Source organism: Hippopotamus amphibius, chromosome 8 (assembly GCF_030028045.1).
Source record: "Hippopotamus amphibius kiboko isolate mHipAmp2 chromosome 8, mHipAmp2.hap2, whole genome shotgun sequence".
In the NCBI taxonomy this organism is placed as follows: Eukaryota; Metazoa; Chordata; class Mammalia; order Artiodactyla; family Hippopotamidae; genus Hippopotamus; species Hippopotamus amphibius.
The window spans coordinates 104656041-104679444 of NC_080193.1; the positions used below are offsets into that span (position 1 = coordinate 104656041).

Sequence of the window (23404 nt, forward strand, 5' to 3'; positions counted from 1 at the left end):
TTAAACAGCATTAAGGAAAAGTTCTAGATAGAAAGGCATAAAAAACTATTACCATACCCCAAGTCTTCCAGAGCTGGGTCTTTAAAGAAGGAATATATTATTTTCTCTGTAGTTCTATAAATATCCACTTGTACAAACAAAACACCACTATTCCATGATTACTCACTAGTTTAGCTTATCTGGACAACTGTGGGTCATTTAAAGTTGACTATGCTCCAGCATTACCTTTCTCATCGTAGTAAATGGAGATGTCTCCTGTTGATGTATATACAATTTCATCTATGTCAGCAGCAAGGGCATTTTTATGGTTGTCAGGTAGTGAAGTAACCTTTTCTTTCAATACACATAGCATCTAAGTATGGAAAAAGCAAACCATAGTTCACTTGTTGAATTTTCAAAAGCTTTTCAAAAATTGGAGTGAATTCTTCATGGAATGAATTTTGTAAAACTATTTTATAAGAACTGAAAGACATCATATTTAGTTACGTATGCCTTAAGTAGCAAGTCATTCTATGCTTTTATATGACTCCAAATACCCAAAAGGGAAGATACAGGGACCCTGCTTTGGCTGATGGCACACGTACTATTTTAAAGCATAAATAAGGACTACATATATCATTCTATTGCAAGAGAATAATACATTTATTTTTAAAGGAAAATTAAAAAGTATACTTTACCTCTTTGGCCACAAGTTCTTCCAATAGATCAAACTTACACTGTGACAGCAACTTGGACACATGAGCAAAAGCCTTAAAAAAAAAAGTGGGGGAAGGGTGGTGATTATTACTTCAAGATACCATGCAAAATACTGTACAATGTACAATGCTCATACTTGAATGGCTAAGTGTAACAAAGACTATTTTATGATAAAGGCAATAAACAATGTCAAACACTAAGATATCGATGTTATGGATGACTTTCAAAGTTGGTTGACTTTTTTTTTCCTCATATGGCCTTCCCACTTGTACAGCAGTAAGTGAGCAGATTGCTAATTATGTATCCACTCCAAGGACCTGGGAAAAGATAGCGTGTGGTGTACATACTAGGTCCTCAATAAAGAATCTTCTATATATTTCCTTTTAAAATAACGATGACATAATCAGCCATCCTGACTGTTATATGATCTTCCTCTTAATCATGAATACATAGCAGCACAACCTAGATGGTACTGGGAGTCTGGAGACCTGGGCTATGGGTGAACCTCATTAAGATAGATAAGGCAGGTTTCGTAAAGCAGGAGAAAAGATCATGAATTTGCACAGTCTAATACAGTAGATCCCAATTTTGAAGCACAAGATCCCATTTTAAAGTGGGAGGGAACGAACTGCATTCCTCCACATTCCTAGCAGTGAGGAATGGAACTGTACATTAAGACTCTACCTGTCTTTAAGAGGTTTCCAGTCTACTTGAGGAGGGAGTCAAGAAAACTGACAAGTTCCAGAATGATGACACGAATAAGAACAGGATGATTTGGGAGCATACAGGTGAGCGCTTAAGCTATCTGCAAGGACAAGAGAGGGCTTCCTAAAGGAAGGTACATCTAAGATGAAATTTGAAGAACCAGCAAAAAAGGATGCACAGGTGTGTCAGAGAGACAATACTCATAATTGTTATGGGCTGTTGCCCCAAATTCATATGTTGAAGCCCTAATTACAAGTACCTCAGAAAGTAACTATATTTGGAGACAGGACCTTTAAAGAGGTGATGAAGTCAAACGAGGGTTGTCCCTAATTCAATCTGACTGGTGTCCTTACAAGAGGAAATTTGGACACACACAGAGATACCAGGGCTACACATGCACAGAGGAAAAAAAACCAAACTTTTGAGGACACAGCAAGAAGGCAATCACCTACAAGCAAAGGAGAGAGGCCTCAGAAGAAACCAAATCTACCAACACTTTGTTCTTGGACTTCTAACCTCCAGAATCGTGAGAAAATAAAAGTTCAGTGGTTTAAGCAACCCAGATTGAGGTGTTTTGTTGGGGCAGCCCTAGCAATAATGGAGTTGAATTTTGAGAAAAAGCGCACCTTCCAAATGGATTCAAGGATCCCTTGCAAATTCTTTAGAGGCTCTCAGGGTTCAGAAACACTGTATGTTTTAGTAATTCTTTGTGTGCAGAAGATGGGTGAAATTTGGTAAGAAGAAACAAAGCAAAAACTGGTTTGCTTGATCTGAAACATATGTAAAGTAACCACCGTTTAATGGAATCACTAAATATTTGCCATGGATAACCCAACATTCTTTCTGGAAATCAGAATGGTTAAATGCACAAAAATTTATTTAGACGAGGCAAGACTGCATACAGACTGGCTGATGAAGGGGTGCAGATACTAGTTAATAGCAAGGACAGGGGCTAAAATAGCTCACAGCTGGGGGAACTTTAGGATCAAAGAGTGACTGAAAAGTGTCCCATGTTCCTCTGTGTTCAGGAAATAGGGACTTAGGCCTGATTCCTGCCCATAGTGAGGAGATGACTTCCATACATTACTGACACATAAATAAGCATGAGGTAGACAAGCTCACAAGTCATGAGCGGGAATCATGGAGAATAGTAGCATCATGCCTATTTACCTCTGCACAGACAAAAGAGTTTGAAAAATGACATGAACAGAGGTTTACCCCTTATAATGCTATTAATCAAACTTGCTCTTTGCTTTTTAATTTTTTAATAAAAACATAAATCAGTCAACAGTTGATTCAGGGAAGCAAAAAGCAGAAGTTAATATTGACACTGGTTATATAAAGTTGAAAACATTTAATTTATAACTGAAGGTAACATAAATAAATAGAAATGGCTGTGTTTATAGAAATAATCTGAAAAAAGTTGAGTAAATATATCAATACGAGCATACAATCAATACTGTCTTTTTCATTCTACAGAAAATCACAATCAGAAAAAATAAAGCCATGTAGCTTTTAAGTGGCAGAAACAGGCTTTGAATCCATTTCTATCCGACTGAAAACCTGTAGCAAGTAGAAAGTAATTAAGGGACTTCACCTTGGTGTCTCAATCGAACCCCTGTCCCTTGGCGACCATGCAAACAGAAGCAGAAGCTTAAATTAAGCAAAGAAGTGGCGAGAGGGCTCTGTGTCTGGGTCACTACGCACATGTGATCATTTGAGACTCAGTGGAAACCTCACCGCTAAACATTTTTGCGTGTTTAATAGCTGAATGAATTAGAGGCTGACAGATGACCTGCAGAGAAATAAACAAACCTGCTTCGCTCCCTCTGAGAATTCTGCGATGCTGAACTCTTGGTCGAAATAGGCCCAGATAAGGAAGGAGTAAATTCGAGTCCGAACCCAGTTGATGGGGTTGGAGAATCCCAGAATGATCATCTTGGTTTTCTGGCGCTGCTGGGGCTGCTCCTCGGTGCTGTAGGTTCGCCGAGGGCAGGAAGGGAAAGCGGGGAGGGGTGCGGGGAGTCCCAGAGGGCTGAAGAGCCGACGCTGAGGACCCCGAGCAGGCAGCGCCAAGGCCGCGGAGGCCCATGAGACTCGAGGAAATGGGGCCGCCCCCGAGCCGAGGCGGCGGCGGCAGAAGCAGCAAAGTCCAGCCAACGGCGGCCTCACTTCAGCCGAATCGGGAGTCGGGAGTCGGGGGACCCAGCCCGAAAGGGGCCGACAGAGCAGCAAGCGGGGTAAAAGACGGACGGCCAGCGCCATTTTTGTAACCTTTCACCCCTGGGCTTGCCTGTGCAGTACGGAAATAAAGTCGGTGGGAAACCACCTCACCGGGATTCGGAGAAAGAAACTGGAGAGCCAAGCTGGGCTGTTGCTGCCACCTCTGGTGAGTCCGTCCCTTCCCTGCTCTCCATCACACGCCCGTCGGCCCCCAGCCCCGCGCTCGGAACCGGCCCCTCTCGCGACTCGGCCGGCCTCGCGGACCTTTTCTCTCGGGGTCCTGTTTCCTGCCGGATCGCACGCTAGGGACGTGTTAGGGCCGGGGTTCCCAGGACTTGGAAGAGGACGGGCGTGAGCAACAATGGCTGGGCAACGATTCCCGGTACCCCGGCTCGAGGGCGTTTCGCAGGAGCAGTTCATGGAGTATCTCTATCCACAGGTGAGCCCCTCTCGCGGGGCGGAATCGCGGGAAGCCAGTGGATACCCGTTCCTTCCCCTCGAGCGGCTCCGAACTGGTTTTTTGCGGTCTAGGGTGCGGGGAGGAGGCGGCTGTTGACTGAAGGTGGCTGGATGGCCCTGCGGCCAAGGGAGAGGGCACATGGGGGATGTTGACTGGCTCGTATATTACATTTCCCGGAGAGAACCGTTCCACGTTTCTGGGGAGCAGGATGACGGCAGAGCGCTGACTACTATTTTGTTTAATAAGCTTTGGTAGATGCTTAGAGAGGTCGACAGGGAGTCCTATTTCAAAGTCTTCTACAGTTACCATGGCAACCAAGGGAGATTTCCCTCTCCCCCATTCCCATCCCCCAAGTCTTCCAGTCTTCCGTGGGATATCCTAAAGTCTAGAAAAGGTTTCGCTACCCACCCGCCTCCCCGCGCCCCACAGTGGTTTGAGCGGCGCCTGTCAGTTTACGAGAGTTATTGGATTTGAAAGAGCAGTTTTCCACTGAATTGAGCCAAAAAGTGATGGGAATCCCTCGAGAGACTTGCACTGGTCTTGGAGTCTAACAAACGTGGGTTCTAGTTCGGACGTTCGATTCTCTTATACGTGTAATTCGAACCTTAGTTCTTTAAAACAAAAGTCAGAAAACTATTAAGGGGGAAAAAGCGTTTTTCCTTGCAGTGCTTTGCAAAGGAATACAGATTGGCTTCAGAAAAGCTGAGAATAAAGAACACAGCAGATATTTAAAGAAAAAAGAGAAAAAACCCACACGGTTACAGTTAGCCTGCTCATGATAAAGGACCCCCCCCCCCCCCCCAGTTTCGCTTGATATTTACATCTGTAAGGCTGGTCACAGTACTACAGTCCCGAATATCACAGAAGTCAGGGATGAAGTTTTTTTCTTTTAGGAGTTAGAAATCTCCAAGGAGGAGTCAGCCTTAATTTATTTGGAAGATTAGTGCTAGATGGTTTGTTGCCCTCCCCATCCCCACCGCAGGACCCGTTAGTATAAGATGCCTTCAGGACAGTATTGTGAAGATCAAATGATGCATGTATGTGAAAATGCTTTGTAAGATGAATAGCAAAAAGTGTTTTGTAATTTAATCTTCCCAGACAAGACATAATATGTCACAAAGAAAGCATCACTAAGCTTCATAAAGTGGAAAATTACCACCAGTACAAACAACATTGTGGTCACAATGTAATAAAACCAGAAATTAATAACTAAATTGCAAAACAAGACTTTTCTACTTGGAAACTAGTACTAAAGAAAAGCTGTGAGGGGGTAGAGTTTTATCAGATTTTTAAACATGTTTTAATAATCAGCAGTGTGGTACGGGTGCATGAGTAGACAGACCAGAAGAATAAAATAGAAAGTTTGGATGAAGATATGTGTTTACATACACACACACACACACATTTATCCAGACTCTGGAGATATTTATATGTGTATGTCTAGAGTCTGGATGAATTTCCATTCATATGGAAATTTAGCATGTGATGAACATGACATTTTAAAAATCACTGGGGCAAAGATGAACGTTTAAATAAATGGACAACTGGATAGTCACAGTTATTTTTTAAATGTTAAAATTAGATTTATATCTGATACCACACACAAGGGTAATCTTCAGTGGATCAGAGATCTAAATTAAAAAAAAGAAACTACGTAAGTACTAGAGGAAAACAGGAAAATTTCTCTGCAATCTAGGTCTATAGAAGGGCTTTAACTATGACTAGGGTCATAATAAGTAATAGTAAAATACTAATAATTTTATTAGTAATAAAATTATATTAATAATTTCTTTTATTATATATAAAATTATTTATAATCAAAGAAAAGATTAAAATTTGAGTGCGTAAAGTATAAACTAGGAGAAAAACATTTGCAACATATATTTCATTAAAGGGCAGTAAAGGCCCATGTATGTAAAGAACTTTTAAAAATTAATGGGGGAGGGGACAAAATCTGATTAAAAAGTGAACAGTTGACAAAAAGGTAAAAATAGCATCTAAACACATGGAAAGATGTTCAGCTTTATTCCAAAGAGAAATTTAAGCTACACTAAGATACCATTTATCTATAATATTGGCAAAAATCAAAAGGCTTTAATAATACACTCTTCGTGAGTCTATGAAGAAACTGGCACTCTCACATTTTATGCCCTCACAGAGGGGAATTTGGCATATCTAACAAAACTGTTGATGTGTTTACTTCATGATATAGCAATTCCTCTTTAGGAATTTACTCTGGGGATACACTTCCAACAGTATGAAAATATCTAGTGTTTATTAGGCTTGCGAATTATTATAAATAACCTGAAAACCTATGCATAGAAGGCTGATTCAGTTGTCCATTTACATTATGGTGTACTAAACTGTGAAAAAGAATGAGGGGGATAATCTGTACTGATAGCAGTATACAACACTTTTTGTATACAAAAGAAGGGGAAATAGAAAAGTATATATGTTCTTGATCACTTTGCGAAAAAGAAATATGGGGATGATAAGCCAGACATTAATGAGACTGGTTATCTGTAGGGGATGAGTGATTACAAGGTGGGTGAATGTAGAGGCGGTGACCTTTTTTTGTATAATTTTGACTTTGGATATCACATTAATGTTTTATATTCTACAGTAATAGTAATAATAAAATTAACAAGGATGAGGAATGATTCAAAAAAACCAAACTCTAATATAGAATATAAAAATAACAAGTGAACCTAAGTAAGGGAGAGGAGGAGAAGTAACCTTAAGTCGCTTTTGAACACAGTACTTTAATTATATGTCAGTCTGGAAATAAAAAGAACTGTAAAGAATACTGATTTCTAGTTCGTAGACTTTTTTTTGCAGTGGTATGACTTAGCAATTATGAAAGTCCTTATTGTGAATTCTGGGATTGTACGATTGACTAAACATTGAGGATGGTAGGAACCAGGTTTCTCACCAAGAGAAGGGAATTTACAAATATATAAACAATAAATATTAGAATAAGTCTTGTGGTATAAGATCGGAGGTATCGTGGTTCATCATACATCCATTAATTGTGTGTGTGTGTGTAGTACACATTGAGAGAGAGAGAAATAGACATAACTATATGCATATGTAGTGTGTGTGTGTATACATTTGGGGAGGAGGGAGTGAGTATATACACACCTTCACGTGTTTCCTAGCTTTGTCCACTGAGAAGGCCTGGAAGTAATGACGCACCAGTAGTCATGAACACATTTAGCACCCAGATCGTGGTTTGTGAACAGCCTTCCCCACTAGAAGAAACCAGAGCTGCTTGAAGAAGTGACTATAAGGCTGGGACAGAGATGGAAAAGAATACTGGATTGGATTATTTTCCCATAAAGTAAGAAGTGCTCCCGTAAAACGGCGCAAGAGCCAGTTTAAAGGGACTCCTACTGGCCAAATCTAGGATAACTTAAGCATCAAAATTAAATCAGTAGATTATAATTCAGTGAACAAAATAAGTGAATGAAGAAGTTAGAGCTGATTTTTACATTAGAATACCAACTAGTACATGTAGAAGATGATGGAGGTTTTTTGTTTTTTAATTAATTAATTTTATTTATTTATTGGCTGTTTTGGGTCTTCATTGCTGCCTGCGGGCTTTCTCTAGTTGCTGCTAGTGGGGGCTACTCTTTGTTGTGGTTTGAGGGCTTCTCATTGTGGTGGTTTCTCTTGTGAAACATGGGCTGTAGGCGCCGGCTTAGTTGCTCCAAGGCATGTGGGATCTTCCCAGACCAGGGCTCCAGCCTGTGTCCCCTGCATTGGCAGGCAGATTCTTAACCACTGTGCCACCAGGGAAGTCCCTGATGGAGTTTTTTTCAATTCACGATTTGTACACTCGTCATAGCAATACTTGATTGAGCAGGAATTACCAGTTAATCAAAATTAACATCACACATAATAGGGAAAATATCATGTGCCACCTGATGTGTTGCACTGGGAAAGATACAACATTGCTTTTGTGGTACATTCTTTCCAAAAATGCATAACCTGAATCTAATCATGAAGAAACACTGGATAAACCCAAGTTGAAGGGCATTCTACAAAATAACTATCCTGTACTCTTCAAAAATGTCAACTGTTCCAGATTAAAAGAGGTATAGAATTAAATGCAATGTGGCATCTCAGAAGTAGGAAAAAAATACAGAGAGAGAGTATTGTAAGGACAATTAGCAAAATTTGGATACAGACTGGATTACATAAAAGCATTATATCAGTGTTAAATAAAATTTTGATAATTATTCTGTGGTTGTGGAAAAGAATGTCTTTGTTCTCAGACAGCATACTCAAGGTTTAGCTATAAAGGAGCATGATGTCAGCAACTGACACTGAAATAGTTTAGAAAAAATTAAATTATCTTTAATATGTCTCTATACACACATAGCAAGAGAGAACAGATGGTAAAGTAAGTGGGGCAAAATGTTAAATTAACAAACTACTGACTCAGAGTAAATGGTATATGAGAGTTCTTTGTAATATTCTTGCAACTTTTCCATAAGTTTAGAATGGTATCAAAATAGAAAGTTGCAAACAGTATTTGACAGTAAAGTACAAATTTTAATCGGTTGTATTTTTTGTCATAAATAACACTCATGAAGATGCTTTAGATAATATTCAGATTTCTCTTGTTGCTAAGCTTATGATGGTACTGCTGTTTTCTTTGGTTTTGTTTTCCTAATGTTAAAATTTTGTTCGAAATACATTACATGGGTCCTCTTCCTGTTTTTGTTATAACATGAATTGTCAAAAGATTTGATTTTGAGCATCTTGGGGTCAAGAATCATTTCTTATTTGTTTTTATCCCTTTATTACCAAATATAACTCCTGATATATTGTTGGTTTTCCCTAATTTTTTGTTGATTTTTTCCACACAGAGAAAACCTCTGGTGTTGGAAGGAATTGATTTAGGGGCATGTACAAGCAAATGGACAGTGGATTACCTAAGCCAAGTTGGAGGGAGGAGAGAGGTGAAGATTCATGTTGCTGCAGTTGCCCAGATGGACTTCATTAGTAAGAACTTTCTATATAGGTATTTTCTTCTGAGGTTTACTCTGGGGATACACATAACTTTTTTTAAACCTTTAAAATATTTTTGCATAATTATACAAAGACCATACGGCATTTTCTCTTTTGGCTAGTTTGATGTAATTATGGAATAGCTTACTAATTTTTAAAGAATGGCTTTTAAAAGACAAGAATTCTGAGCATACATAATTATACAAAGACATTTCCAAAGACCATTTTAAAAATAGGGTGTATACCCAATACCTTCTGGAGTCATGGAAAGAACAGAGAACTTCTGTAACTAGAGTTGGTTTACATCTGAAGGTGGATGTGCAGTATTCATTCAGTGCTTCATTAATTAGTTGGTTCTCTCACATTAGTAATTGTTATCTAGAGTAATAAATTCTAAAGTTTTCCTTCATAACCTGTTTTCATTTTAAATGCCCTATTTTTGGAAGATTTTCTAATTCCAGATTGTTTTTAGATAAGTATAAGCTCATTTTTTTTTCCTGCCCTCTCCAAAAATATCAGACAAGTGGTTGCTATGTTTGGCATAACCTTTTATCAACCAAGATAAATCAGACTTAGTTTTCTTTTTTGACAAAATAATCTTAAATACTTTAAACGTCCCTTGTGGTTGTCGTTTTATGCTTTGGGATGTCTTAAAAGTAAAAGGTAGTTAAATGCTGCAGAATGTCTACACTTGAAAGCTTTAAATGCTGTAATCTTGTAGATTTAATATGCTATTTATTCCCCTAAGTTTATTCCCTTGAGTTTATTCCCTTGAGTTTCACTAAAAATGTTAAGTTTAAAAACAAACAACTTTCAAATTCTGAGCACGTTCAGTTCCCAGCAAATTCAGTCTATTGAAAAACCATGTTGTTCACAAAAGACTGATTTTTAAAGAAAGGTGGCTCTCACTGTTCCTTCCAGAGTTTAGAGATGAGTTAAACAGAGCTTCTAATGTCCAGGGCCATTCTTTTCTTATTAGAGTTTTCCAACTTCATGTAGCAGCTTGCCAAAACATTTCTCAGTTTTTGATCCTTTGAATATTCGCCATTACAGTTTTGGTTTTTAATAGGCCATGAATTGAATTGAATTGCCATAAATTTTTCAAGTGTAACAACTTTTCATTTTTTTATTAAATCAAGAAATTGCTGGACTGATGAGCGGTTTTCAGCCTGTAGTTAATGGTGTTTATCTTCCAGAGAGCCCAGTGCTGTAACAAATGGGTATTGAAACTTCATCTTCAATTGCCTTGATGTTATGTCATGTCCTATAAACTTCAAAACATGTTTTTGAAGCACATATATTATATAATAGTTCCTATTGCAGCTTCCTCTAATCCTTTCATACAGCTACTGAGGAGTTGCAAGATGGTTTTCTTAGAGTAAGAAGGAAAATAGATTTAGTCATTTTTGGCAGTTACCAGGGAGTAGGAAAGAAGGGAGGCATCTAGACCAAAGAGAGAAACTAGAAAGTAAGAAAACCTATGCACATATATCATCATTATCTCTTCAGTTTAAGGTTGCATTTCTGCTTTTTAAACATTTGAAGATAAATATGTTTCCAGGTCTTAGCTTTTACTTCTTTCCTCTTGGTGGCTCTTACTGTTCTTGCAGAGTCAGTATACTATAAAAAAAGAACCTTGTGTTGTGAAGGATACTGTTGGTATTCTTCTGGCTATAGATTTTTTTTTTAAGTCTGAATCTTATATAAGCTTTCCTTTGCTGCCTCTACCTATCACATCATCTAACTCCTATCATCATCCTGCTCTCATTGTTTGTTAGACTTTCATCATTCCTGATCTTTATTTTGCAAAGCAGCCTTTCCAAAATGGGGAACAGGACAGTAAAGTTTTTTTCTTCTTTTTCTAAATGTTGGTAACTGCTTGCACGCTTCTGCATTATCATTGTTGTCAGCCCCACCATCTGTCTTTTATTGAACACTTACTATATATCAGGTATTGTGCATCCTAAATTATATTACTCATTTAAACTTCTGTGAAGTAGATTTTTTAAATAATAATTACACAGATGAGAAAACAGAAGCTTAAAATGTTAAATAACTTACTCAAGATTGTATAGCTCGAAATGATGAAACCAAGGCTTAAACCCAAATTTGTCTGACTCCATAGAGTCTTAATGATTTTAACTCCTCTTTGATACTACCTCCCTTACTGGTCCGTATGTCATTCCAGACAAGTGGAACTTCTATAGCAGATGCCCTTCTTATTGAAACATGCATAGGATAGATAAGACCTTAAGGCCAAGGAACTTCCCAATTCATATACCCATTTCCCTGTCTCTTAGCTTCTGTAGCAGCTCTGACAGGTACCACTACCTAAAGGAGAAGGTTGCTGAGAGCACCCAAGTTCTGCTTCTCTGGACTGAGCTACTCTGTCTGGCCTGTTCTTATAAAGGTCTTTGGTTCTCTGTAGTGAAAAAGCTAAGCCTTAGCAACTGCACCAATTACAGCGCTGGCCTGGAGAGGCTTCCACATTGTTCCCAAACTCTTCAAAGATGCTTTAGTAGGAATAAACATATATAAGTGAGGTCAAAGATGGAAAACATTGAACAAATAAATTTGTTGATATTATTAGCCAGAAACTATAGTTTGTTTGTTTGATTGTCCTGAGTAGGTGACAGACTCTTCTCTCTTGCAGTGCTCACTCTACATGATTATCAGCAGAGTCCTCAGATTCACATTGACACCCACCAGTCCATAATCTGGCATCAGATTCACTTAGCTTTGCAAAAGGATACAAGGCAGGAAACAGCATTCTAGCAGGATAGTATCAGTGGGAATCCTCATGCCAGCTCAGAAGCCATTTTTTGGCTCACCAGGTAACAGCTTACTTGTCGGGGAATAAGAATATAGAGGTTGATGCAGAAATACCCTAGCTTAGTTAAGCCACATAGTCCACAAAAACCAGTAGCATGAAATGGCTCATGACCTTAGCTTCTCGGTTCCTTCAAGGGACGTACTCAGTTATGGAGTTATACTGCACATAGAGAAGCCAAGTCCTCTGCTTCCTAGTAAGTGGTTGCAGTACACTCACCAGTCCAGACATAAAATAAAGTGAAGGGTCTTTTTTTTATTTTTCCTGACCACGCCACATGGTGTGTGGGCTCTTAGCTCCCTGACCAGGGATCAAACCTGTGCCCCCTGCAGTGGAAGCATGGAGTCCTAACCCACTGGACCACCAGGAAATTCCCAAAGGGTCATTTTTTAACCACTTGGACCACCAGGGAATTCCCAAAGAGTCTTTTCTTTTTTTTTACGATAAACAATGTTACCTGTTCTAACAGCTCACATTTCACATTTATCATAACCCAGTATGTTTCTAGGAAAACATTGCAAGGTCATCTTCTTACAAAGAAATCTTACCTCCCCAGTACAGATTTCAAGTGAAAAGATATTAAGTAGTAAGAGCAAAAGGTTTCAACTCTTAATCAGAGGTGTGGAGGCTGGTACAGTGACCCAGATGCTTTTGAAGACGTCATTGTCTCCATGTTCCTGATAAGATATCATCTTCAGTAGTGGGCAGTACTTTTGATTCTAGAGGGTTGAACAGATAGGATGTGACCCAGAGAAAAGATAGCCCATCATGCTCAAGGGTGTGAGGTAAAGGAAACAAACGTTGCTTCTGCAATGTTCAGTCCTGTTCACCAGGATGGAAAAAGACAGGCATTTGGGCAGTGATATTTAAGAAGAATAAAATTTGATCGCTTCAGTGGAATTCTTGAGCTATTCCTCAGAGGCCTGAAATGATAGAGGGTGGTACAGGAGGATGAGAGCAGTTTTGTGTGGTAGTGCCAGAAGGCAGGCAAGGTTGGTAAGAATCAGAGGGGCTTTGTCTTCATTGGACCATTTGCTTGTTGTCTCTTGCAAGGTAGCACTAGTAGTTTGCCCCATTCATCACAAGACTTGTTTTGCCATGACACTTGAAAATTGGTAGTAATAAAAGCTTGAAAGTTTGTGTATTTCCCAAGATAATGGTATGGTATATATACCATAGAACCAGAAACATTTTTCTAACAGTAACTTGGAATAGGAGTGTATTGACGTATGAGAAGGATCCATCTGTACTGTAGAACTACACGTAAAAACCTTTAATTTTTGAAATCAGAACTTCAGACAACGTAGGTCAAATAAGCTCAATGCTAAATGAATTTTGAAAATTTTGAATTCCACATAATAGGTTATAATAAAAATTATGGATATTGTAAAACAGAAGATTATATCAAACTCCAACAGTGGTTTATATATTTAGTGACTAGAGTATTACTAGTTGATCTATTGTTACTAAGTCCAAGGATTCTTTTGTGTTTATTTCAGAACTTTACCTTTTGACAAGTTGGTTCAGAGGGCAGCTGAAGAAAAGCATAAGGAATTCTTTATTTCAGAGGTAATTGCTTTTTTTTTTTTTAATTTATTTATTTATTGGCTGTGTTGGGTCTCTGTTGCTGCACATGGGCTTTCTTTAGTTGTGGCAAGCGGGAGCTACTCTGTTGCGGTGCTCAGGCTTCTCATTGCAGTGGCTTCTCTTGTTGCGAATATGGGCTGTAGGTGAGTGGGCTTCAGTAGTTGTAGCACTCGAGCTCAGTAGTTGTGGCTCTCAGGCTCTAGAGCACAGGCTCAGTAGTTGTGGTGCATGGGCTTAGTTGCTCTGTGGCATGTGGGATCTTCCCCAACCAGGGATTGAACCTGTGTCCCCTGCATCGGCAGGCAGATTCTTAACCACTGTGCCACCAGGAAAGTCCTGAGGTAATTGCTTTTAACACGTTTTCTTAAGAAGGCATTAATATGTAAATACTAAATTATTTTCTTATAGAAGAATATTAGATATGTAAGAATTATAGCCTTCCATATATCCTAGCTGTGCTATTTACTAGATCTCAAACCTTGCCCAAATTATCTTTCTGTGCCTCAGTATTCTCATCTGTAAAATAGGAGTAACAGTACCTATTTCATAAAGTTTTTGTGACAGTTAACTAAATAAAATCTATAGAGTACTTAGCATGGTGCCTGACATGTAGGAACTACTCACTTAATGTTAGCTATTAATATTATTTCCTCTGAGAATGCTTTGGTCTGATATACCAAAGTTTAAATGCTAATGGAGAACTTTATTTTCATGTCTTACTATTAGACTGTTTCTATATTTTATTGTCTTTCAATGTGATTTCTGTTGCATATATTTACTATAACATTTGTTCAGGATTAAATGCAGAAGAATTATTTATTTATATTATAATCCAGCTTTAAATAATTTAATTTAAATATCTTGAGATAAGGCATTGAGGCTTTTATTAAATACATTTTAAAAAATTTACTGTGTTATCTCAAAAGCACATTTGAAAAATAAACTGCTTTTTGAGCTTTGAAGAAAGTTGTTGTCTGCATCTGAGCCAGCTAGACTGGTGGTCAGTTTGGTGGTAAAAAGTGTTGCATTTCCACAGTTCTCTCATCAGGTGATGTTTATACTAGATCCACCAGTATCCCTACAAATGCCAGAAGTCTGTGATTCTGTCATATGAGTAGAATATCTACTAAACTGAATCCATTAGCTATACCTGAAATATGTTTTTAACTTTATAGCCATGCTTTAACATATATGTTCAGTTGCTCTTTGTACTTTCCTGTCCAAGGGTAGTGGGTGACACAGATTTAAATAGCCATGAAATGTCCAGTGAAGTAAAGGGAAAAGAGACAAAATAAAGGGATTAGTCTAAAAATTAGGGTGAGTGTGTAAGTAAGATGAGATGGATTGCCATTTCAGTTCTCTAGGAAGCATATGCTGAGATGGAATTAGGACTACAGACTGGGGAGTAACATCTGTGAAAGGAAAGGAGAGGATTGGGTAGAGCTTGCGCCGTCAGATGGTAATACAGAGAGACTGCCAGCTCAGTGTGGAACTCCTGAGCAAAGACTACCTCTTAGAGGAGTCCTGTCTTGGGTGGCAATGTCTAGGCCTTTTACCATCTAGCTTAATCATTGGTTAGGGCTACCCCAAGAAGAGCATGACCTTTAGTTCAAAGGGTGAGGTGGACCTGAAGGAGTTAACAGCTAGCAGCTGTAAGTTAATCACACTGCTTGCAGCTAAGTGATGAACTCTTTCTTGAAGCGGGGTCTGCTGGTGCATCTTTGTAACTGCCTCATGAATTTATCTTTTAAATCCTGAAACATTAGAACTGGTAGAAAGCTTTTAGAATTTTGAAGAACATACTTTGAAACCTATTTAGCCAGTAATAAATTTACGGAACTTATCTGATATGGTACTAGTTAAAAATTTAAAAACAGTGAACCTAGGAGTTTAGTAAAATTTATGATCATAGATGTATAATACATTGTTAGGGTAAATAAGATATATTTTGAAGTTTGTGTTATAATGGTCAATGTAAGTATAAAAGAGGCAGAATTCTTGAGTTGGGTTGCCCCTTTGCTTGACCTGGTATATCTCAGTTCTCTATTACAGGAAATGCAGGCAATACAATGCTTAATAATTCAAATAGTTCCCTATTAGAGCTACTCAGTGAAGTTATAATTGACAGTTTTTTAAAGCATATAAAACTTAAATTTATTACTTTGAAATCACATATTTCTGATTCATACATGAGCTAACGCTTAAGGATTTGGGTTGAGAAATACGATTAGGGATAAGCTTAGCTTTATAAAATCCAGTGTTTCAGATTTTTAAAAAATTATTTTTAAAAGTATAAAGTATTTTATCTTCTATTCTACATTTGTATTATATTAAGGAAGTTTGTTGGCACTCAACAATACTCTGAGATCATGTGTGCTATACAAACAGGAATTCTTTTAAGTCTTAAGACACTGTTAAGATTGTAAATAATTTGGAGTATAAAGTCTAAATTAAGCATTGTGGCTTTAGATGTGGTATGTGTGTGTTGCCTTTAGGATTTATTTTACTTAATGTTTTGTGAATCCTGTCATGATTACAAGCAGCATTTAGAGACATTTCTTTATGTGACCACCAGAGAGCATTAGTAGAAAGGGTAAGAAAACAGAACTTTTTCGAAAATGACTTAACTGGGTTAGATTTTCAGATTCATTTCCTTCCATCTTTACTTTCTAATATTTTTAAGTGAATACTGATGTTATTTTTCTTTGGGATATTTAAGGATGAGAAGTATTACCTACGATCACTTGGAGAAGACCCTAGAAAGGTAAGAATTCTGAATGTCCCACAGTTAAAAAATCTGTTCTACTTATGTTTTACAGATGGCCATTCAGCTGATAAAATATAATCTAAAATAATTATAAAAATCCTGGATAATTCATATGTATGTATTCAGAGTCAAATTAATATGGACACAGTGTTAAGAAGTGGTCCCTAAAATGATCAAGTCAGATTTTATTTTTTCTCTTTATGACACTGTTATTTCTTTACCTTCTTTTATTCTTCTCCCTTAGTAGAACCCACAGGTTTTATGTAGTTGACAACGTTCAAATTGATGACTCCTAAACTTAAAATATTAGAGTAGATGGCAATTGTATGATTCTTTCTTAAAGTAGGAAGAACTTTTCTATTAATGAAGCATATTAAGCTTAACAAGAGTGATATTGTTAAATGTCTTGTTACACAGTCTGTTGTTCCTTCACTTGAAAGATCATGTGTTGGCCATGGTCACATCCTAGTATTTTAAAGCAGTGAGCAGAGTTTTGCCCCATTCCTCCTTAATATCATGAGCTCTGATGGCAGCCTTAGATAAAATAAGCATTATGCCAATATTGTGTTTATTATTAAAATTCTCATTATGTTTCTTTCAATGCAGGATGTTGCAGATATCAGAAAGCAGTTTCCTTTATTGGAAGGAGATATTAAGTTTCCAAAATTCTTCAAAGAAGAGCAGTTCTTTTCCAGTGTTTTCCGAATTAGCTCACCAGGGTTACAGCTTTGGACCCACTATGATGTATGCTACCTAAATGAGAAATCTAAAACTACAGTAGCTCTTTAGAATTTATAGACTTAACATGCGCAGTTTCAACTTTCTGGAGGCTACCCCAAGGATCTTTGACATGTAATTTGCTGAAACAAGACGTTTGAAAACAAGTGCTCTACAAGGCGGTGGTATGGGGATGAATTATTTAGTTAATGCCAAAGCCTAGTTAGTTTCTTACATTTGCATTTCTCTGAGGTCTTGTTCTTGGTTCATCATTATATATAAACTAAATGTTTTGAAGTTTTTTGTTTGGTATTTTTATTGTAACATGATAAATGGACATCAGTTGAGGGGGGAAACTGTGAAAGTGGAAAAAATGTTGAGATGGTGGTATGAGGATGTCGAAGTGATACACATGACTAGATGGAACCATTGTTTAGGAGAAAGGCAGAAGTTTGTGGAGAGCCATTTCCAATTATAAGAATTTGGGGATACCTGAAGGTTTTAGGATGTATATCCCTTGAGAATGTCAAGTGTCTACTGTATTTATTGAGCAGCAAGATGTGTAGAATATTGATCTTGGTCATTTATTCTGTGGTGTTACAATTTTATTTGCTTAAATGTATCCATATATCTAAAAACATTAAAAATCTAGTATTGCGTTTGGTTTGGTGTTGGATGAAGAAGTTTAGAAAGCTTAAAGCAATAGCTAATAGGTTTCTGAAGACAAAAGGATATTTTGAAAAGTTCTAAATAAAATTTAATAAAGTTATAGAAGTGTTTTATAATTTAGCTGAGGACATCTTGGGAGGATTTTAACATAGCATCATAGCTATCTCATATCTATAATGAGATAGATATAAAATCTTGGCATAGTTTTTAAGGTTTTATTTATGTGATAAGGTGAGAAAATGATATGAAGACTCATACTTTTTAATTTTCCGTAGTATCTGTTTTATCTTGAATATTATAAAGTTTTTCTTAAATTAAACATAAAAATAAGTCAAAGGAATGCTATTATATAAAGTTTACATAAATCAAGGGTTAATGGTAAAAGAAGAAATGCTTAGGTAGACGTGATATGTAAATAATCATGAATATATCTTGCTTAGTATGTATTTTGATTCCTTAGCTGAGAATTATTATGTAGCTCTGCCTTTTAACATTTTTCAAAATTTGTACTAATGCAGTATACAACTGAAAAACACAGGAAAAGTCAGGATTGCTCCATTATAAAGTTCATCAAGAAAATTTGCCAAGTTATAGTCCTATGGAAATAATTTGGAAATCAAGATACATACCTATAAGCAAATTATGGTTGGCCATATAGTAAAAGAGTTTAGCAGTGGTTGCAGCGGTACCATGTATTTTCCCAACACCTGGTTTTCCTAAGTGCTGTTAACCTGTTGTCTAATGTTGGCCTCATAGCATTCCTTGACAGATAAGTAAAATAGATACTTACCTAGGGGAGCCTCAAATAGGTGTAACTGGACTTGCTGTCATAATGGTGGGGCAAAGGCAAATAGTTTTCTGACTTCAGATTCCCTAATGGTTTGCCAATCCTACCCATTTTACAGCAGTGTTGGAGAAATAACAACACAGTTGTATAACACAGCTGTTTTCATTGTTAGATTAGAATATTACTGCAGCAGTTTTAGGTAATATGAGTCAAGTTTTATTAAAAGATAGGGTTTACAGTTAACTGTTTGGAATACCATTGGTTCTGTTTATTTGAATTTTAGATACTGAGTATTCATAAGTCCTTATGCACCTTTAGGTAATGGATAACTTCTTAATACAAGTGACAGGAAAAAAGCGTGTTGTACTGTTCAGTCCTCGAGATGCCCAGTATTTATATTTATCAGGTACTATTTTTTTCTTTTAAGTTTAAATTTCTAAAGTTTTATTTATTCAGTTAGGTTTGTTGTTGTTTTGTTTTGAATCTCTTCATTCTCATAGAAAAACTTTTTAGGGCTTCTTCCTAATTATGAAGTATTGTGTTCTCAATTGTGTACTTGTATACATATGATGATAGGCTATATGAAGAATGAAATTTTCAGATTATCTTAATTATATTACATGGATGTCAGTGGTTATAAATAAAGGATGGGTCATTGGAAATTGTCTTAGGTTTCGGGAGAATAGTAATTGTTCTCTCGAAACCTAAAGTACAGTACAGTGAAGAGTGCAGTAAAGTAGTTGTACAGGAAAAAAATAAATTTTCAAGTTTATATTTGTGGTTGCTTTTTAAAAAATGCTAACTGCTCAATCTATACTGTCTTTTTTTGAAACTTTTCAGGTACTAAATCAGAAGTACTGAACATAGATAACCCAGACTTAGCTAAATACCCGCTGTTTTCCAAGGCTAGACGGTATGAATGTTCCCTTAAAGCTGGAGATGTATTATTCATTCCTGGTAAGATTTCTAGACTCAGTAATTTGCTCTGTATAATATTTGTACTCTGTCATCTATCCATTGTATGATTTTTTTTAGCGCAAAAGTTTGTTAGATGTATCCTGACCTAGACAAGGTGATTTTTATACACGAATGTGTGTGTTGGATGTATGCTTAGACAAATTCTTATAATATTAACGGTCTTATTTTTCAAAGGCAACCTATAAATATAATATTATTATACCCTAAGTTCTTTTATTAAAGAATATCAACCAGGATACTTTATATCTGGGAAAAGATTATACCTCATACTTTTAAAATGATTTTGTTTCTAAAATATTTACATTTTTAGAACTGTCACTTAAGTATTTAAGAAGTAGTAAATATATGTCAAAGCCAAAACAGATTAGAGATTTTATTAAGTATCGAGATGTTATAATCTCAATACCTGTGATGTCTTTTGTGTGCATTATGTTTTACAGTCTGAATTAGTGTCACTTAATTTCTTTGAACAGTAAATAGGCATTAGTTATTGTTAGTAACCAGTGATGTAATTAACATCTGTAATTATTATGCAGAACTGAACACCTGAAGATTATAAAAATCATAATTAAGATTAAATAGATGCATTAACAAATTCTATTTACTTTTATTTTCTATATCTAAGTTAACATGTTTGTAATACCTCTTTTCAGTGCTAAAATTATTAAAAAATATTAATAAGAATATGATCTCATTTGGGACTAGATTATAAATTCCTTGAGGACAAGGAACCATTTTGTTAATCTGTGCATTGTCCTGATAAAATGTTTTTCACATAATTATGTATAAAAATTTGATACCTCCTTAATCTTCATTGAAAACAACCAGCACACCATTTTTTAAAATCACTGCCATCACATAAATTTTGGGGGTTTTGTATCTTGAGAGCATGGTTAAGGGCAATGCAGTTCTCCCTTATCCTGTATACAACTTTAAAAGAGGGGAAAAAAACAGAAGTACTGAACGTTTGCATATATTTTGAAATAAGAGCAAAAGTCCCATCTTTGGATTTAAATTTAACAGAACGGTTCGCTTTTTTCCTTTTACGTTGAATAAGGGAAAAAAGGTTCTGAAAGAAAGAGTAGTTAAGATTAAAACCATGTTTGGATACTAGTTTTGTAAATCAAAATATTTTAAGCTTTTGTTTTTCCTAGGGCACTCTTAGAATGAGTTTGTTTCTAAAATTTAGCATCTTATAAATCTTCCTTTCTCCCTTCCACAAGATTAAACATTTTTGGATGTGACTGGTATTTCATCTTTATTGTACTGTTGCTTTAGTACTTCTGTAGCACCTATGTTTTGAAAATATTTAGACTCAATTGAAAACAAAGAAGTAAACTTTCTAGTGGAAAGTAAAATATTAATGAGCTATATGATAAAAGTTTACTTATCCTCTCCACAACCAAAATATTTGCTTTTAGTTTTATATACTTACCATAATGGAGCTGAAAGAAATTTAAGATGGTTATGATTGCATTAGAAATAGAAAACTGAGGAGGCTACAATGAATGCAAATTTAAGCAAGTTAGAAAACCAAATGCAGCTTGAACAGGAAGCCTTTGAGAACAAAAGTACTGTCCTGAGTCAGAAAAGGTCAAAGATACTCCTCAAATAATTGAAATGTTCTGTGTATAAAAAATGAACACTTTTGATGTGGTTGTGTGACTCAGGAAGTGTAAACAAGTAACACAAAACACAGCCCCAAATTACAGAACTACAAACAAATATAACTATTATGTCTTTCAAGTTAAAAGGAAAAATTGCTACTTCCAAAGGCTTTAAATGTAGGGTTGTGCTATTGACACTTTAAATTGGTTGGCAATTCATAAAAGTTAAAATGATTCTGTTAAAAGCTGGGAGTGTGCTAACGAAGGGATCTAGTTACAAGAATTATTCCTTGCATTGGCTATGTGCAATTTGTGATATTTCACTGACATTTTGGTTTTTTTTTTTTTTTAACTGTAGCTTTTATTTTTAACTTTTTTTTTTTTTTTAAACTTCTCCAGCTTTATGGTTCCATAACGTAATTTCTGAAGAGTTTGGAGTGGGAGTGAATGTCTTTTGGAAGCACCTTCCATCTGAGTGCTATGATAAAACAGATACCTATGGAAACAAAGATCCTACAGCAGCATCAAGAGCTGCACAGATTTTGGACAGAGCCTTAAAAACCCTGGCTGAATTACCAGAGGAATACAGGGACTTCTATGCACGGCGAATGGTCTTGCACATTCAAGACAAAGCCTATAGCAAAAATTTTGACTAAATAATGAAGTGAATGCAATGAGCATAAACTTTTAAATACAGTTCAACTCAAATGTTGGAAAAGTATAACAAGGTGTAAATTATTTTTTTAAAGATTTATTCTTTGTTAAAATAGGGAAGATAAATCAATCTCAGATTAATGGATTAAATACGTATGAAGGCATGTTTATGTGGTTTCTACTTAATATAGATTATTATGGTTGAAAAAGTGCTGTAGTGGGACAACTCTTTAGCTTTCAGATACAAATAACTAAAAATCCAACTTAAAATGACATAAACAATAAGAAAATGTATTGAATCATTATACATGAAGTCTACTGATAGAAAGGACTTCAGTATTTCTGTTCCAGTGATTCAGTAGGGTCACCAAGAACCTCTGGGGTTTTTTCTCCCCTGTTTTCAACTGCAGCATTGGCATCATCCTAGTGCTGGCTCCCCTTGTGGTCATGGGATGGTTGCCAGTGGCAGTTGGGGCTGTGTGCATCTTCATTTACATGCAGTGGAGGAATCGGGGAGGATTCCAGGGGCCCTCTCTTAATATGCGAAAGCTTTCCCAGAATTTGCCGCCAGGTGCTTTGGTCTCATTGATCTTACGTATCTCAGACCTGTCCATCCCCAAGCCAGTCACTGGTAAAGGATATGAAATAACTCTTAGGTCAGTTGGGTCTACTGGAGCTGGAAGTAGAATCTGCTTCCTCTGAGACACGGGGCATATATGGGGGCAGAGTGGATAATTTCTAGAATCAGAATCCAGATAAGGAAAATATGTGGGCAACCAACAACATGCACTACATTAATCTTTTGAGCTTTTTATAACATACAGATGCGTAGGCCCCATCTTTGTAGATTCTGATTCAGCATTTTGGGGGTTTAGCATAGCATACAAGATTTAGTAGATCTTGCAGATTGTGTTGATGCGTAATTAGAACTGAGAACAAGTGGATTAGATGATAGTAATTTGGACTATTAGTTTTGTGATTTGTCCAAAGTGTTTAATCTGATCCTGGCTTTCTTGGTCCCCAGGAAAGTCAGACCTGCCCCTATTTTTAGTTTCTGAATGTCAGAAAATACTCAAATCAGTTTTAATTTATACCTATAGCTAAACTTTAACCTAATTCATGTTTTCCCTACTAAATGTTTTCTGCTTATCCCCCTTTTTAAAGAAAAAAATTTCTTTAAGGGTTGAGGGGAATGAATTGGGAGATTGGGATACCAAATTGTACGCTCTAAATATATGCAGTTTATTGTATGTTAACTGTATCTCAATAAAAGTTCTAAAAAAAAAAAAAAAAAAAAGAATGAATATGTGAGAGATCCCAATAATGTTGTCGTCCTTGAAGACAATGAGTGACTGTATATGGATCTATGCCATTCTTTGTTTTGCACCTAGTAATTATATTGCAGTGTCATTGAAGAAAGACCAGATATATTTACTGAACATACATGTGCCCATCTAAGGTAATTTGAGTACATCGATTTAGTACATTTTAATTATGGAGCAAATTTTCTCTACTAAAAATAATTCATTTCCTCATACCCTGTGTTTGAAGTTGGATTAATTCCAGGTATAAAAAGCAAATTACAATAAAGAAGGGACGAGTGTATAAAAAAATTTCTCAACTTCCTTGGTAGGCATCTTTGGGAAGAGATTGAAGTTTCTCAGGTCAACAAAAGTAAAAATATAGTCTGTCAGAAAAGAAACTTTTA

The 23404-nt window shown here is 36.4% G+C and overlaps 2 protein-coding genes across 18 annotated transcripts in view; one reads left to right on the plus strand and one right to left on the minus strand.

The window, feature by feature from the left end:
* The window catches only part of MAIP1 (matrix AAA peptidase interacting protein 1), a 72807-nt gene extending 68995 nt beyond the window's left edge, over positions 1 to 3812 (minus strand). For all 16 annotated transcript variants that reach the window (XR_009055089.1, XR_009055094.1, XR_009055092.1 and 13 more), the window contains exons 1-3: positions 3217 to 3812; positions 678 to 749; positions 226 to 352 (exon numbers count right to left, since the gene is read on the minus strand). Coding sequence is in view for 9 of the 16 variants with exons in the window: in XM_057745566.1 (XP_057601549.1) it covers positions 226 to 352; positions 678 to 749; positions 3217 to 3666 (649 nt within the window). In the remaining 7 variants the exon portion in view is untranslated. The remainder of the gene's footprint in view (positions 1 to 225; positions 353 to 677; positions 750 to 3216) is intronic.
* Positions 3813 to 3870: 58 nt separating this feature from the next.
* Positions 3871 to 22963, plus strand: TYW5 (tRNA-yW synthesizing protein 5). Of its 2 annotated transcripts, XM_057745557.1 has the most exons (8): positions 3871 to 4063; positions 8959 to 9113; positions 13430 to 13499; positions 16237 to 16281; positions 16891 to 17028; positions 18776 to 18863; positions 19298 to 19414; positions 21442 to 22963. In XM_057745557.1, exons 1-8 carry the CDS (start codon positions 3986 to 3988, stop codon positions 21696 to 21698), a joined length of 948 nt encoding a protein of 315 aa, XP_057601540.1. In that variant the 5' UTR covers positions 3871 to 3985; the 3' UTR covers positions 21699 to 22963. The 2 variants fall into 2 exon arrangements, with proteins under 2 accessions (XP_057601540.1, XP_057601541.1); XM_057745558.1 differs by lacking the exon at positions 8959 to 9113 and having other exon boundaries at positions 3943 to 4063.
* Positions 22964 to 23404: the final 441 nt, after the last annotated feature.

Coding starts and splice junctions, on each gene's coding strand:
- TYW5 (XM_057745557.1), top strand. CDS start 3,986: ATGGCTGGGCAACGATTCCCGGTACCCCGGCTCGAGGGCGTTTCGCAG. Junction 13,500..16,236: donor AGGAATTCTTTATTTCAGAG/GTAATTGCTTTT, acceptor GGGATATTTAAG/GATGAGAAGTATTACCTACG. Junction 17,029..18,775: donor AGCTTTGGACCCACTATGAT/GTATGCTACCTA, acceptor ATGCACCTTTAG/GTAATGGATAACTTCTTAAT.